The following is a 16194-nucleotide window of genomic DNA, read 5'->3' on the forward strand; positions in this document are numbered from 1 at the left end:
TGCAGCAAATACCTTTCAGGAGTCAATTATTAAATACTTGGATCACCACAAATACCAGAGCTGGTCGCATATGGCCCGCAGGTCCCGTGCAGACAAAACCTGTTTTAGTACGTAAACCTGCACAAAACTATGTATTATTCTTAATACAACATTATGTGTTTTGTGTGTGTTATTTTTTTAATATTAGTGGAGAAGCGAAGTAGAAATCGCGATCGAAATACGTCATAACCGGAACCGGAAACAGGAAAAAATGAAACCGGAAATGAAACGCAGAATTGTTACCGAAGTACACAATCAGTGAGCAATATGTGCCTACACCACGATCATGTTCCGGATTTAAGTGTCTTTTAATCGTCAGTTCTGTGGCACAGACATGGGGGCGAGATTCGACGGTGTGGTGACGTCGATCGTCGAGCTCACATTTCGAACCATAGTATCCGTGTTTCGGGGTGCCTGGGAGAAACAAGTGCCGACATTGGCTTGGGAAGAGACGACGCTCGTCCTCGAGGGCGACCTGAAGGAGCTCGAGCATGATCTGCTGGCTCAGCTCCGGCGGTTGTTCACCGAGTTGTGCGACGAAAACGATGCACTGAAAGCCAAAGTGGAGCAGCTGGAGGTCGCGATGGAGAGGAAGGCCGGACAGGTGGAACAGGAGGTACATGTCCGAGTAGGACAGCTCGGCGAGGACATGGAGCTGCTGGAAAAGGAGCTCAAGAGCATCAGCGATGGGAGAAAGGCGGCAGGAGGTAAGACGACCAACAATGCCTACTACATGTTGGAGCTGAACAATTTAGAAATGCATTTAAATTCTAATTCATCTAATTTTGTTTTTTTCCCTCCTCTGGTGTTGCATTTCAAAATACAATTCAGAATTGCTTTTTTTTTTTCGACCGGTGTTGTGTCGACTTCATTCCCAGTGTGTCGTTTTCGTGCATGAAGCCTCACATGTCATCATAACATGATCATCATGGCGATTAGGAGAAGGCTTTTGAAGTACTGTTCTCTGTTGTCTGGACACACTTGTCTGACATGAGCTCCGGGGTCTTGTGTCAAACTGCCCAGCTCTACTTTAAACGCACCTTTGTGCTTCAGATTTGCTTTTAGTTGCTTGTAATTTTGGCCTAAATCTACCATCATGATGTAAGATCTGGTGACATCATGCAGAAATCCCGTGTCAGGACTTTCTTACAGATTTATCAATTAATTTAATTTTGGTTAATTGCCCAGCCATACTGCATCTTCGGCTGCATCTTCGACTGACAGGTTTATCTTTAGAAATTAATGTTCTTAACTTCTTTTCCTTGCAGATATCAATGAAAAATATCTTTGTCCTATACAAGATGGTATTAAAAAGGAAGAGGAGGATTTCAGCAAGTTATCCCTGACGCTTGTCCCTCTAAAGAGTGAAGATGTAAATATGGGTGAGTGTGAGGAAGACAAAGGGGCGGAGCTTCCAAGCCGCAGCAGCCTTGCCCTTGTTTCTGTTTTGTTTTGTTTTATTATTTTGTTTAAATCTCTATAATATCGAGTGTATTTTCTATTGAGAGTGATCACCTGTCTGTCTCAACAAATTGATTTTGAATTATTGCTCATCTCTATCAGTGACCATATTTCTCCAAATATAGGATGAACCGGTGTATAGGACGCCCCCATAATTTGAGGGTCAAATTCTGGTATTTTTTATGTTACCTTGTATAAGACGCGCCATCAGTTGGGCAACAATGTAAAAACGTCAGCCAATTACACAGTCCTACCGCAGTCTTCCTCAACTGATGCCCATTTTTATGGGCTCCAAACACTTGTGATACACTTCTACATAGTGTACACGGAAGTCACCCCCCCCCCCCCCCCCCCCCCCTCAATGGTCCAGTCTGAGTTGCGTTAGGACGTATCAAGGTACCACTTGAAGAAAAACAATCATCACCTGATATTTGACTTGACCAAACCAAATGTGTGTTTGTCTTCCTTTGTGCTGCAGATGTCAGTGAACCATATCTTGATTGTGAGCAACAGAAACCAGAGTCATCTCACATTAAAAAGGAGGAGGAAGAGGAAAATATCATAGAGCCATTCCTAACCTTTGTCCCCGTAAGGAATGAAGATGAAGACAGGCGTGATTGTGGGGACAGAGGAGCGAAGCCACCAAGCAGCAGCTCAAGTCAACACTTAACAAAAGAAGGTGATGCAGACCGCTGGGCTCCATCAGAAGCACATCGGGATGACATATCATCACACTCTCCTCACACTGATGATGATAGTGATGAAGCTAAAGGTGATAGGATAAGACAGACTGGCAAGAAACGGTTGAAATGTGCTTGGTGTGGTAAAACATTTTATTCAAAGTTGGCTTTAAAAATGCACACAAGGATTCACACGGGAGAAAAACCATTTGCGTGTTTAGTTTGTGGTAAAAGCTTCTCTCAAAAGATTCACTTAAAAAATCGTACAAGAATATACACTGGGGAAAAAACTCTTTCTTGCACCGTTTGTTGCAATTGCTTCTCATCCCAAATGAGTTTGATACGACAAAGGCATATTCGCGGAAAGTCTTTTTCTTGCTCAGTATGTAGTAAAAGCTTCTCTAACAAGTCAAAATTAAGAATGCACACAAGTTTAGTCACTGGAGAGAAACTCTTTTCCTGCTCAGTTTGCAGCAAAACCTTCTCTCAAAAGTCACTTTTAACAAGACACACAAGAATACACACTGGAGAAAAACCTTTTTCCTGCTCAGTATGTGGTAGATGCTTCTCTCAAAATTCACACTTAACAAGCCACGCAAAAACACATGCTGGAGAGAAACCTTTTTCCTGCACAGTTTGCAGTAAAAGCTTCTCTGAAAAGTCACATTTAAAAAGACACACAATAATACACACTGGAGAAACCCCTTTTTCCTGCTCAGTTTGTGGTAGAAGCTTTTCCCATAGGACAAGTTTAAGAAAGCACATGAGATTACACACTGGGGAAAAACCATTTTCTTGCACAGTTTGCAGCAGAAGCTTCACTCAAAAATCACATTTAATGAGCCACACAAGAACACACACTGGAGAAAAACCTTTTTCCTGCTCAGTTTGTGGTCGAAGCTTCTCTCAAAAGTCACATTTAACAAGCCACACAAAAACACATGCTGAAGAGAACCCTTTTCCTGAACAGTTTGCAGTAAAAGCTTCTCTGAAAAGTGACTTTTAAAAAGACACACAATAATACACACTGGAGAAACCCCTTTTCCCTGCTCAGTTTGTGGTAGAAGCTTCACTTGTCAAGTCAAGTTTAGGAAGTCACATGATAGCACACGCTTGAGAGAATTCTCTTACCTGCTCTATTTCATAATAGGAAGAGTTTTACAAAGCACACAATCGTTGCAGAAAAATGCTTACTTTCCATGCACCAAAATTGTATTTGTATTTTTGTACAAGTTTGTATTGGGTTTTTATTAAATATATTTTATTCAGAGGTACCACCATTCAATCTTGTATTTTAATCAATTCTAATAAATTTTTGTTCTAAACTTTAATGTACTGTGTATTGCAATTTAATATTTTTTTGACATAGGACTGGTTGGTCCACATGTGGGTGTTTTTTTTATTTTTATTTTTTTATCTACAGTTTTGAAAATTGCCTTTCTAAAAGTCACAATGCAATGCTGATGGTATGGTGTAAGTTGATTAAGTTATTTGTTTTGTTGTTCCTGGGTTTTGTTTCCAATAACACATTTGTAACTTACTTTAGAATAAATGTTATATGTAATCCTTTGTAGGCTGTAAATGACCTCAAATTATATAATTCTCTAAAAAAAACTCACACATAAATCCAACAAGCTCCTATATCTGACCATGAGGAGCTGGATGGACGATTATCTGGAAAATAGTTGTCTAGAGTTGACTCTATTAAGCGGGCCGGTTAGGTAAAATCATACTATATATCTTTAAAAAAAAGTGATAATAATTTGTAGAATATATGTAGAAGCCTGCGTGCCCGGAGAGAACCCACACAGGCTCGGGAAGAACATGCAAACTCTACACAGGAAGCCAGTGCCAGAGCCAGTGAAACATAGCTGACAATTCACCAGTAAAATTTACAATTTATACATGATATATCACCACTGGCAATTACATTTTTTGTGAACCTTTTTAATTAAATAACAAGGCAGTATGTTAAAAAAAACAAACAATCAGCATGTTCACTTAAAACATGGCCTAATGGTTGAAAAAAAATGTTGAATGTCATACAAAATTTTACATGCAGATCAGTGCTTTTGATGATATTGCTGAAGGCCCTTATTGCACACAACTGTAACCTCGAAAAGATAATAATGTATTCATATTGAGTAGGGGGTCAGAAACTTACATGTTCACTCTACCAGTAGGCCTCAGGGGCAACATTGTACTGTAAGATTTTACGTTTTCTTGCATGTTACAGCACTAGTGGAGCACAGTAAAATAATATCCCAAAAATTTGAGGGATGCTATTATTATCTTTAAGGGTGGTGAAGCACACAACAAAAAAAAATTTATATGTTCATGGATAATGCTTGTGCATTGACTTGTTTACAACTGTTGAGCTATCAATGGAAATATGATTTGGAATTGGGCAAAGTAATAGCAATGTTTGAACCTTTTGTTTTCATCGTTTGGAGCACAGAGTTTACTATCAGTTGACTGGAAAAAACTTAAAATTTAAATATTTTCAAAACCCTCGTCGATGCCCAGGCGGAGAACCTTCTTCTTGTTCAACGGCCCGGAAGAGGGCACCGGTCTCCGGGTCGATCCCGTCCCTGCAGGTGGCGGACTTGGTGACACGCTGCACTGTCTCTTCACTGGGCAGGATGAGGCCCATCTCCTCATTGAGCAGCCTGTACATCTTAGGGCCAGCCTTGTATAGAATTGCACACTTGATCAAAAAGTCTCTGCCGTATCTCCTCTGGCACTTATTTGTCTGACTGAGGAGGAGTTGGGCCTTCACCAAGGTGAGCAGGTTGCGCTGCTCATCAGACAGGGACTCGGCGTCAATTTTCTCGACCGCCTCCACCACCATTGTCACCTTGTCTGTTTCCTCAGTGCTGTAGTTGTTGAGGAAGACCAGGGCATTGGTGACCTGGCTCACCCTTGTGAAGACGTCCCCGTGGCCGTGCAAGATGTGGTGCAGCTTGCTGTTGGCGATCTTGATGCCGTTTTTGGCCATGACGAAGTTTCCGGTCTCTCCGATCCTTAGCACTTTGGCCATGGCGGGCAGCGCTCCCAGCACCGGCTCGTATGTGAACAGGGTGAGGAACTGCCTGTTCTGGTCCATGGCGTCCTTCTCCAGGGAGATTCTAATACAAAAATCAGATTTAAAACTTAAATTGCTGGCACAAACATTTACTTTCAAGGTTTAATTTTTTTTTTTCTGCCTTCAGGTAAAAACTTGCCTGTAGTTTCCAGGCATCTCTGTCTTGATCTTCTCCTTGAGGTCCTCGAGGGAGGTGAACTTGTCGCTATCCCTGAACTCATGCTCCGACCTCGCCACTCGTACTGACCTCCTGGTCGTCAATGAGGCCATGAACGTGGACCTCTTGGGGGAGGGAGGCGCTTCCTGCATGCAGGGCGGGTAGGTTGTGCTGTGGCTTAAGTTGGTCGGCACGGCGTTCTCCACAAGCCGCTTCTTCCGGAACTTGTGGAGGGGAATCCACTCCTTTTCTCCGCTCGTAGCTTTGAAAGTGTACTTGCATGCTGAACAAAGAAAGCGAGACACGCGACACTACTCAGTACTTAAAGTGCAATTTATTATACAATTCTTCACAAAAATAATTCACCTTATAACACTGTGCACCTCACACGGTAAATGGAACGATAAAAAAAAAAAGACCTGTTCTATAATATTGCGCATCATATGGTGCACCCAGCGATCTTTAACATACGGTACTTAGGTCAGCCCACCTCTGCCAAACTATTGATCTTCTTCTCCTTTCGGCTTTTCCCTCTCTGAGAATAAACTTGTTTTATCAGAGTAGCTTTTGCCACTGTGAACGTGATTTTTTTTTCTCCACTATGTGTTCATATGTGTTTTTTAAAGTTGCCTTGTAAGAGGAGCTTTCAAAAGAAATTGAGCAGGAAAGTCACATTTAACGAGGCACACAAGAACGCAAACTTGGAGGAAACACCTTTTCCTGCTCTGTGGTCTAAGCTCTGAGAAGTCAAGTTTGGGAAGGCGCACGAAAACACACACTGATGAGAATTTTTTTACCTGCTCATTTTGTGCCCATTCTGTTGAAATGTGGGTGTTGAAACTCTGGTATCTTGCGGTATCTGTTTATTTTTCTGAGAAAAGGTTTCACTCTTGAATGTGTTCTTGCATGATTTGTTAATTGTAATTTTTGAAAGAAGCCTTTGCCACAAACTAAGCAGGTAAAAGTTTTTTTTTCCCAGCATGTGCTCCTGTGTGTATTGATAAAGTCTTCTTACTGGAGTAGTTTTTCCCACAGACCAAACAGGAAAAGTTTTTTTTACCCACTGTGTATTCTTATGTGTCTTCTTAAACTTGTATCGTGCGAGAATTTTTTGCCACAAGTTGAGCAGGAAAAAGATTTTTCTCTTGTGTGGGTTCTTGTGTGTCGTCTTAAAGCTGATTCAACAAAGAAACTTGCACCACAAATTGAGCAAGAAAAGGGTTTTTCTCCAGTGTGTTTTCCTGCGTGTAGTTTTAAGGCCGATCTATGAGAGAACCCGGTGCCTCAAGTTGAGCAAGAAAAAGGTTTTTCTCCAGTATGTGTTCTCGTGTGGCAAGTTAATTGAGTTTTAACAGAGAAGCTTTTATCACAAATTGAGCAGGGAAAATGTTTTTCTCCAGTGTGTTTTCTTGCGTGTGGTTTTAAAGCCGATTTATAAGAGAACCTGGTGCCACAAATTGAGCAAGAAAAAGGTTTTTCTCCTGTATGTGTTCTTGTGTGAATAGTTAAATTAGTTTTAACAGAGAAGCTTTTATCACAAATTGAGCAGGAAAAAGGTTTTTCTCCAGTGTGTATTCTTGTGTGAATAATTAACGACCCGCTTTGAGAGAAGCTTTTACCACAAATTGAGCAGGAAAAAGGTTTTTCTCCAGTGTGTGTTCTTGCGTGTTCTTTTAAATCTGATAAATGAGAGAAACCTGTGCCAGATATCAAGAAAGTTTTTTCTCCAGAGTGTGTTCTTGTGTGTCTTGTTACAGTTGACATTTTAGAGAATCTTTTGCCACAAAATGAGCAGGAAAAAGGTTTTTCGCCAGTGTGCATTTTTGTGTGGGCAATTAAATGCCCTTTTTGAAAGAAGCTTTTACCACAAACTGAGCAGGAAAATGTTTTTTCTCCAGTGTGTGTTATTGTGTGTTTAGTTAAATATGTTTTCTGAGAGAAGCTTTTGTGACAAAATGAGCATGAAAAAGGTTTTTCTCCACCATGTATTCTTGTGTGTCCATTTAATTGTTCTTTTCGAGAGAAGCTTTTATCACAAAATGAGCAGGAAAAAGGATTCTCTTTAGTGTCTGTTCTTGTCATCTTCTTTAAAGACCTCTTTGGGCGTGATACTTTTATTTGCTGAGAATATTCCCCGCATTTGTTGTCAGTGTAACATGCAACGTTACCATTAGTGTGTTCTTCATCATCATCATTATGAGAGTGTGATAATGTGTTATCATGAGGTGCTTGAGATGGTCCCTGATAGTCCTTGTCACTTTCAGTTGACACGTGTTGACTTGAGCTGTGGATTGGAGGCTCCACCCTGCCCTTCTCACTCTCACCTTTTTGTTCTGGTTCACGCTGTACAGTAAAGTTCAAGGGTGACTTGATGATGTTGTCCTCCTCCCCTTCCTCTTTAATTTGAAGGGGCTTTTCATTGTCTTTAATATGTGCATAATCATCCTCCTTTTTGATGGAAGTCGACTCCTCCCCTTCGTCGTCCTTACTCTCTCTCTTGTCTTCATCTTCACTTTTTAGAGGGACAAGGGACAATGTTGACTCAGTGATATGCTCTATGTTTTTCGTTTTTTGAATGTGAAGGGGTTGTTCTTCCGCTTTGATGTGCAGATGCGCTTCATTCTCCTTTTTGATGTGAGTGGACTTTGCTTCTTGTTGCTCAGGATGAAGATATTTTTCACTGATGTCTGCAGGACACAGAAACCACAACATGCATTTAGTTTGGTCAAGTCAGATATAAAGTGGTGTAAATCTTACGGTCTAACTCTTACACACTGTCCCTTTAAGGCTCTGCACTCCGTATAATTGAGCTAAGGGCATAAGAGCCTGAAGTAGTGTAAGGTACGAATTTAAATTGACGAGAAAGCAAGATGATCGCGACTGTCAAATTGCTTCCCAAGAGCCAGTTAACATGGGCAAAATCAAACTAAGCACCAGATTAACTTGGCCCCCGCCGGGACACTTGTTTAGGTTTCCAGGTATTACTTTTGCGCTGTGGCACAGAGTAGCAAAGTGGATAACGCACTTGCAGATGTGTCATTTATTTATTCCTCCGAACACCTTTTAAACAAAATCTTATCATGCAGGCCAGTGACTTGCCACATTGAAGTAATTGAAAAAGACTTCACTAGCAAGCTAAACAATAAAGCGACATCATTTTCATGACAATCTTTGGCACTGGACAAAAGCAATGACTGATATAAAAGACAGTGCTAATTTTGAGATAATGGAGCACTTTTTGAATATGGAATCCCTGAAAGGAAAAACACAGGAAGTGGACTTATTTAACAGCGTATCAATGGTCATACAGAGGCACAAGTTACCATGGGAGTATGATCGCCAACGTTACCACAGATGGAACACCAAATCTGACAGGAAAAACGTTGGTAATATTCCTACACTGCATAATTCACTTGGAAGCACTGTGTAAAACCGTGTTGCAGGTTGACCACATTGCAAAACCTGTTTAATCGAGCAAAGGAACTTTGCCATCACCAGTTTCTTCTTTTCCTCTAAGAAACTGATATAACGAAGTTACTGTACCATTATAATGTCTGCTGGTTAAATTTAGGAAAAGTATGTCAACATGTCTGGAGCTCAAACAGGAGATTATTTCATTTTTTTGAAGCTACTCGAAAATACTGACAATTTTAAAGTGCCGAATGACACATGTTATAAGTGATGAACACCTCAGATCTGCTCTAAGAATTGCCACAGCAGGCTACCTCTAGACTTTGATGCACCTGTTAAAATGGGTGATCAACAACACTGTTCTCAATCAAAAAAAATTTATTACATCAATATTTTAGCTGTGTTTATGTTTGACATGTAGTTTAAACATGGATTGTATCTTGTTGCTGTCAAAATGTAAATGTAAGTCAATTTGGCCCCGCGAGCCAAAATGTTAGCCCACCCCTTGGTTAGACCGTTAAACAAATTCCACGTTGCTTGTGACGAATCTGCCGTCAGGAAACAGTTAAACTGGGAAGCAGGTGAACACCAGTAAAAGATATTAAAAAAAAATTAAAAAAACCTTTCGAATTTTCCCGTAACCACTTTATTTGGCCATCATGACTATACAGATATGAAGAGACCATACACATGAAAACGTAAATGAAATGCATTCAGTTGTTTACCAAGTAAGTAAAAAGTGTACAAACCTAATCTGTGTAGCACAACACGTAGTTGCTTGCGAGCATCGCCCAGCAGTTGAAGATATTGCTCGTTCTTTTCTTCTATTCCGCAAATTTCCCTCTTGCACTTCGGTGTCGTTCTTGCACACATTTCTACACTATGCTTGCAACAAATTCACACTTGTTGACGCGTAAATTCTTGTCTTCGTTAGCGACTAGCGAGCTAAGATTACCCAAGCTAAGATAACTATGCTGAAAAACTTCATGGCGCAATAAGACGAGGACACTTAAAAAGTGACGTCGCAGTCCTTAAAAGTAGTGATGGGCGACCTTTGAGAAGTCAAGAGTCAGTTCCGCACTAAATTTAAACGAATAATTTAGCCTATGCCGTTAATTTAAAAATTAATATTCCAACCATGTATGGCGTACTATTGACCAGGCGTTGTGAAAGGACAAGACCACCACCGGAAGTACGATGCTAAAATTGATTTCACAGGCGCGCTTTCTTGAATTCTGCTTTGATTCAGTTTTACATTGCACCTTAAAATACCGCGTTAGGGCCCTCTTGCCTTTAATTTGTGTCAATGCTTTTTGTGGATCAAGATCTATATTTTCACATGTTTGCAACAACGGAAGCCTCCGCTCTCAAAACGTGTTTTCAAATATGATAAACTATCACGTGGTTGAATATGTTCCAACAACAGCGACACCTGTCGTTGACTTGAAGACAGTTGCGCCATACATGCTAGAAAACTACTCAATTTCCAGCAGCCAATCAATTCGCTGCGGAGCGTGTCCTATCCTCTTCTCAAACTTCTCAAATAAGTCGGCTTTAAGAAGACACACGAGAGCGCACACTGAAGAAAAACCATTTGTCTGCTCAGTTTGTGGCAAAGGCTTCTCTCAAAAGTTGGATTAAACCAGCCACACAAGAGCGCACACTGGAGAAAAACCCTTTTCTTGCCCAGACTGTGGCAAAACCTTCTTTAATAAGTCAGCGTTAACAAGACACACAAGATCACACACCGGAGAAACAAAACGTTTGTCTGCTTAGTCTGTGGTAAAGGTTTCTCTCAAAAGTCGGATTGGAACGACCACACGAGAGCACACACAGGAGAGAAACCTTTTTCCTGCTCAGACTGTGGCAAAAGCTCCTCATGTAAACAAAATTTATCAAGCCACAAAAGAACACACGCTGGAGAATTTTTTTTTCCTGCTCGATTTGATAAATTTCACAATGCATTAACAAACAAACAAACAAACAAACAAAAACGATTTGGCCACCACAAGTACTATACATTGTTTAATTGCCCCCCACATGGCGCGCTGTATGTGATCCACGGAAAGTGCTGGACATGCTAAGTTACACACTGTAAATTAAAACAAGCGTCAAACCGCCGTGCTATGGGCTAAAAGTCTAGGCTACGCACATCAAATACAAAGACTAGGAATTGAAGAAAGGATTGTCAAGTGGAGTTGAATGAGAGTCTGCGCATGCGCTTACTAAATTACCGTTGGAGCTATGCAGAACTATAACAATAAGTAAACCCCCTCTGAATGTGAATAAATTAATTTATTAAGCCTCCGCGGCTCGGATGCCTTGAGTCTCGGCGCACGCGCAAATGACGCGGAAATGACATTGGACTAGCTTTGACAGCTCCCTTTCTCAGGAAAGCAGGACTACTCGCGCACAGCTAAAAAGTTCAGCCCCAATTATCACCGAACGGACCGGATCCCCAATCCAGTACGTTTGTCCAAACTTTCAAGGATTAAAACATTATTAATTAATCTTCCCTTGTGGATAAACCCCTCTCGATGGCGTTGAAGCCTCTCGTCTTAGCTTAGCTAGCTAGAAGCTAACAGAGAGACGTGTTTGTTAGCAATATCTTAGCCAGCAAAGCGCTAGGATTTTCATGTGAAAATGTTTGCAAGATCGACGCCGGAGTACGTGGAGCAACGCCGTGAAATAAAAGAGGAGAACGATCAACTACTTGACGCTGTTGGTCAAGACCCCAGCGCTTTGCGCCACAGAGCAGGTTAGTGGGCCTGTCACTGTCATCTGTTTAGTAACTCCTTAAAATTGTTAATTTATTCCCGTTTTGTTTATATGGTGTGATGGCCTTATGAAGTATCACGAAGCGTTAAATCTGTCCATCCAACAATGGGTTTAATATTAAAAATACAATAGAATCAGAATTCTTCGGATTACGCAGGAGGCTCTATTATTATTGTTGTTGTTGTTGTTGTTGACGCTGTTACTATGACAATTATAAATGTAAACAGAAATTTGCCCAACAGGGACTCCGTACTGTGGGGAGCCATAGGCTATCTGGAAAACAAAGCATCAAGGCGTCATTTGACCCGTTTTATTCTCCTTTATAATGCATTCCAGTTAGGTAGGAAGTTCAATTTAACCAATTTAGATTGTTTGAGTTGCAACACCAAAGCCTTCCAAGCGAATATAAACAACCAAGTTGTCAGATTCCAAGAAATTGTTTTTGTTGTTGTTGTTTTTAGTGGTTAATGTCAACACATTTTGACCTCTCAAAGATCCTGGTGTGAGGATGCTTCAAATGCTGTAAACAGGTTTGAGGTCAGCCGAGGATTAGCGCACACACCTCTGTTTGTTTCCATAGCAGCCAACAATGTAGAGTTACTTATTGCTGCATGAGATTGATTGGATTGATGAGTGCCACACAACCCTAAATGGTATAGATCAGGGGTGTCAAACTAATTTTTATCATGGGCCACACTGTAGTTATAGCTGATGTTAAACGGCCGTAATACATTTTAAGTGTGTTTGTCTCACACTTACCGAGTTCTGAAATCAGAGGCCAGTAAAAACAGTTGAAAAGACAGATTGGGAACAAAAAAAAATTTTTTGAAGACAACTCGAATGTTCGGTATTTCAGCCAGAAACTGGAAGTCAAATCAGCACTTCGCAGGCCACATAAATTGAGGTGGCGGGCCTTATCTATATCATTGTTATATTATTCGACATTATCATTATTATATATCATTTTTTTGTTTCACACTGTTTTATATCTAGGTTCCAAGATGTATAACTATTCAATTGTAGTAATACAACAATACACATTTACTTTTATTACTATTATAACTGTAATAATATATTTTAAGTAAACAGGTATCCTGTAGCTGAAAAACGCCGGGAGGGAGAATAACTAAAATTTGGATTTCGCACACAACAACTTGTTAAAAACAACCGCCAGACATAATTCAACAAGGATCGTGGTCCCCATGTGTAAATTTGAATGTGTGTCTGGTCATAAATCTTAAGCAAATAAAATGTTTATGTCTTGTCGTCCTGCAGATGTCGGTGAAGAATATATTGGTTCTTGGCAGCAGACAGGTTTCCTTCAAATCAAAGAGGAGGAGAAAGAACCACCTACCTTCACAGAGGTCGATGAGCCGCATCCTATGAAAAAAGTAAAAAAGGAGGAGGACGAGGACAGCAGCAAGCCATTATTGACCGTTGTCCTTTTCGAGAGTGATGATCAAAACAAGGGTGAGAATGAGGAGGACATAGGGGCGGAGCCTCCAAGCAGCAGCTCAAGTCAACGCTTAGCAACAGAAGGTGACACAGGACACGGTGGACCCTCACAAGCGCATCCTGACGACATAATGCACGACACTCCAGACACTGATGATGAGGACGACTATGTTGATCGTGATGACAAAGATGATGATGATTATTGTTACAATGAGGATGATGACGACAACGACGACGATGATGGTGATGATGACGATGAAGATTATAATAATAATAATAATAATAATCACAGGCGTGAACCCGTAATATGTTCTGAATGTGGGAAAAAATTTCGTTCAAAGTGTTATTTGAAAATTCATATGAGAACGCACACTGGAGAAAAACCTTTCATCTGCTCAGTTTGTGGTAAAACATTCTCTGCAAAGGGACTCTTAAGAAGTCACTCACAAACACACAGTGCAGAAAAGCGTTTCATTTGCTCATTTTGCGGTAAAGGGTTCACTGCAAAGAATGTTTTAATAAACCACACAAGAATGCACACTGGAGAGAAACCTTTTCCCTGCTTAGTTTGTGGCAAAAGCTTTGCTGTAAAAACATCTTTACAAAAGCACATTAAAATACACACTGGAGAGAAACCTTTTGGCTGCCCTATTTGTGGGAAAAGGTTTCTTTCAAAAGAGCATTTGAAAAGACACTCAACTACACATAGTGGTGAAAAAGCTTTTGCCTGCAATGTATGTGGCCAAAGATTTTCTCAAAGTGGAAATTTGAAAATACACATTCGAACACACACTGGCGAGAGGCCTTTTGGTTGCACTGTGTGTGCTAAAAGATTTACTAGTAACCAGCAGCTTCAAACACACAAGTGTTCTGGTGGGAGTAGAAGCTGAAGAAGCTGACACTTTGTGGTCAGCTGTATAATTGTCAGGTTTGAATAAAATACCAATTTGAATTTTCTTAGAACTTATAGACGCAAAGCCAATTATTGCAGACAGTGAATCATGTTACATTGGTGTTGTTTTTTTTAAAGTGTTTATTTTCATCATGTCAATAAATTTCGATATAAAACATTTTGTCTGTGCCTATAACAATATTTGTACACATTTAAAACACAATGCACTCTGTCTTAAGTCTGTTTTTGTCTTTGTAAGTCCCTTCCCTCGGCTGAAACAATATCACCAAACACAGGATAAACTGTAGTAGTCCAGTTTAAAAACGAAAAAAAAAAACCTGCCTGGATAAAGGCCACAGATAGGGTATAAAGTCTGGACATTTCCATTTAAAAATTATATGAGTAGGGTTTAAACATTATTTTATAGGAATGGTTTGTTTTCTGTTTGACCACTTTTATTTCAGTGCGTTTCTTTGTCATCGTCTGGTTACAGGTACGGTTATGTATGACTTTTTGTTTCAATTGCCTTGCGAAATAATATTTTTGGGGCAACTGTTGCCTGCACCCGAACCTGAAGTAGAGTTCTAGTTTCGTTTTGTTTTTGTTTTTTTTACTTATGAACGTCACTAACTTAGTTGTACGTTTACTGAGCGGGTGAATTTTCGACACAGAATCGTCTATCAAGAAATTATTGGACCAAAACAAATATCAATTCTTCGACTGTGGATAAACTCGTCTCAGTGAACGCAGAAGCTTCTCGGCCTCGTTATCTTTATTTTGACTTAGCCTTTACCTCACAGAGCGCCAACAAAAACACTCATTTGTAAAAAACTCATTGCTAAACAGCTACCCAGTAGGAAAGTGTTAAAATGTAGCAGAAACAACATTAAAATACTCGGAGGAGCTTTTTAGAATAAAACAAGAGAACCAGCAACCTCTTCAGCTCCTGGACGAAGTTCTCAAAGCGCCTAGATGTGTTTCACACAAGTGGATTAGGTACAGTATATTATTGGACTCTTGCAGCTGGTGAAGATGGGCAGCTGGTATCCTATGTATGCTCCACACAGTTGGGACCTGCACAAACCAAATGTTCTTCTTGTGTCCTTCAGACATCAGTGAAACCCATCTTCGTCTTGAGCAAGAGAAGACAGAGTCCACTCACATCAAAAGGGAAGAAGAGGAGGAAGAGCACCCCTACATGACAGAGAAGAACACCCTTCAAGTCAAAACGGAGGAAGAGGATGATGATACCACCAGTTTGCCATTGACCTTCATCCCTCTAAAGAGTGAAGATGAAGACAAAGGTGAGAATGAGGAGGACACATGGACGGAGCCTCCAAGGAGCAGTTCAAGTCAACTTTTAAAAACAGAGGGCGATGTAAGCCACTGTGGATCATCTAAACTCGATGCACTCTGCACTTCACTATCAGCTAGTGACAACATAATGTCAAACTCTGATGATGATGACAATGATGAACAGGATGAAGATGCGCTTGTGTGTTCTCAGTGTGGGAAAATGGTTAGCTCAAAGGGTGCCTTAATCGTTCATATGAGAACACATACTGGGGAGAAACCTTTTTCCTGTTCAGTTTGTTGCAAAGGTTTTGCTGAAAAGGGCACTTTGATAAAGCACTTTAGGACACACACAGGAGAGAAACCTTTTACCTGCTCAGTTGGCAGTAAACAATTTCTGAAATTGGACATCTAAAAAGACACACAAGAACACACACTGGAGAAAAACCTTTTGCCTGTGCAGTATGTGGTAAAAACTACACTGTAAATTCCCATTGAACAGAGCATGCAAGAACACACACTGGAGAAAAAAACTTTTACGTGCTCAGTTTGTGGCAAAAGTTTCTCTGGCAAGTCACCATTAAAAAGGCACACAAGAAGACACACTGGAGAAAAGCCTTTTGCCTGCTTAGTCTGTGGTAAGTGTTTGTAAGTACAACCTTAACAGATCACGCAAGAATACACACTGGAGAGAAACCTTTTATCTGCTCAGTTTGTGGTTAAAGCTTTTCTGCCAGGACAAATTTAACAAAGCACAAAAGAACACACTCTGTGGAGGGAAGTTTTGATTGCTCTATTTGTGGAAGAAGCTTCTCTGCTAGGTCACGTTTAATAAACCACTTAAGAACACACGAAGGGAAGCCATTCAGTTGCAGTTTCTGTGCTAAAAGATTTTCTAGTGAGGCGTTAGTGAAGAGACACAAGTGTGCAGATGACAATAACA

General features: G+C 40.4%; 3 protein-coding genes across 5 annotated transcripts; 2 read left to right on the forward strand and 1 right to left on the reverse strand.

Annotated features, from left to right (window-relative positions):
* Window positions 1-263: 263 nt before the first annotated feature.
* On the forward strand, window positions 264-3511 carry LOC148414767 (uncharacterized). Its single transcript, XM_088429265.1, has 3 exons — window positions 264-746; window positions 1308-1421; window positions 1979-3511. The coding sequence occupies exons 1-3, from the start codon at window positions 374-376 to the stop codon at window positions 3184-3186; spliced, it is 1695 nt and encodes a 564-aa protein (XP_088285391.1). The 5' UTR covers window positions 264-373; the 3' UTR covers window positions 3187-3511.
* LOC148414768 (uncharacterized) lies at window positions 2311-10031 on the reverse strand. Of its 2 annotated transcripts, XM_088429267.1 has the most exons (4): window positions 9583-10029; window positions 7747-8109; window positions 5405-5705; window positions 2311-5308 (listed from the first exon to the last, which is right to left on the reverse strand). In XM_088429267.1, the coding sequence occupies exons 1-4, from the start codon at window positions 9704-9706 to the stop codon at window positions 4684-4686; spliced, it is 1413 nt and encodes a 470-aa protein (XP_088285393.1). In that variant the 5' UTR covers window positions 9707-10029; the 3' UTR covers window positions 2311-4683. The 2 variants fall into 2 exon arrangements, with proteins under 2 accessions (XP_088285393.1, XP_088285392.1); XM_088429266.1 differs by lacking the exons at window positions 2311-5308; window positions 5405-5705 and having other exon boundaries at window positions 5751-8109; window positions 9583-10031.
* Window positions 10032-11117: 1086 nt separating this feature from the next.
* LOC148414769 (uncharacterized) lies at window positions 11118-15698 on the forward strand. Of its 2 annotated transcripts, XM_088429274.1 has the most exons (3): window positions 11118-11591; window positions 12887-13309; window positions 15068-15698. In XM_088429274.1, the coding sequence occupies exons 1-3, from the start codon at window positions 11477-11479 to the stop codon at window positions 15664-15666; spliced, it is 1137 nt and encodes a 378-aa protein (XP_088285400.1). In that variant the 5' UTR covers window positions 11118-11476; the 3' UTR covers window positions 15667-15698. The 2 variants fall into 2 exon arrangements, with proteins under 2 accessions (XP_088285400.1, XP_088285399.1); XM_088429273.1 differs by lacking the exon at window positions 15068-15698 and having other exon boundaries at window positions 11139-11591; window positions 12887-14190.
* Window positions 15699-16194: the final 496 nt, after the last annotated feature.

Source organism: Hippichthys cyanospilos, chromosome 12 (genome assembly GCF_059441005.1).
Source record: "Hippichthys cyanospilos isolate Australia breed blue-spotted pipefish chromosome 12, RoL_Hcya_1.0, whole genome shotgun sequence".
Lineage (NCBI taxonomy): Eukaryota > Metazoa > Chordata > Actinopteri > Syngnathiformes > Syngnathidae > Hippichthys > Hippichthys cyanospilos.

What these genes read in the sequence shown, in the direction of transcription:
- LOC148414769 (XM_088429273.1), top strand. Translation starts at nt 11,477, where the DNA reads ATGTTTGCAAGATCGACGCCGGAGTACGTGGAGCAACGCCGTGAAATA. An exon ending in CGCTTTGCGCCACAGAGCAG is followed by an intron (nt 11,592 to 12,886) that starts GTTAGTGGGCCT and finishes GTCGTCCTGCAG; the next exon opens with ATGTCGGTGAAGAATATATT.
- LOC148414768 (XM_088429266.1), bottom strand. Translation starts at nt 9,706, where the DNA reads ATGTGTGCAAGAACGACACCGAAGTGCAAGAGGGAAATTTGCGGAATA. An exon ending in TGTTGTGCTACACAGATTAG is followed by an intron (nt 8,110 to 9,582) that starts GTTTGTACACTT and finishes TGTGTCCTGCAG; the next exon opens with ACATCAGTGAAAAATATCTT.
- LOC148414767 (XM_088429265.1), top strand. Translation starts at nt 374, where the DNA reads ATGGGGGCGAGATTCGACGGTGTGGTGACGTCGATCGTCGAGCTCACA. An exon ending in TGGGAGAAAGGCGGCAGGAG is followed by an intron (nt 747 to 1,307) that starts GTAAGACGACCA and finishes TTTTCCTTGCAG; the next exon opens with ATATCAATGAAAAATATCTT. An exon ending in GAGTGAAGATGTAAATATGG is followed by an intron (nt 1,422 to 1,978) that starts GTGAGTGTGAGG and finishes TTTGTGCTGCAG; the next exon opens with ATGTCAGTGAACCATATCTT.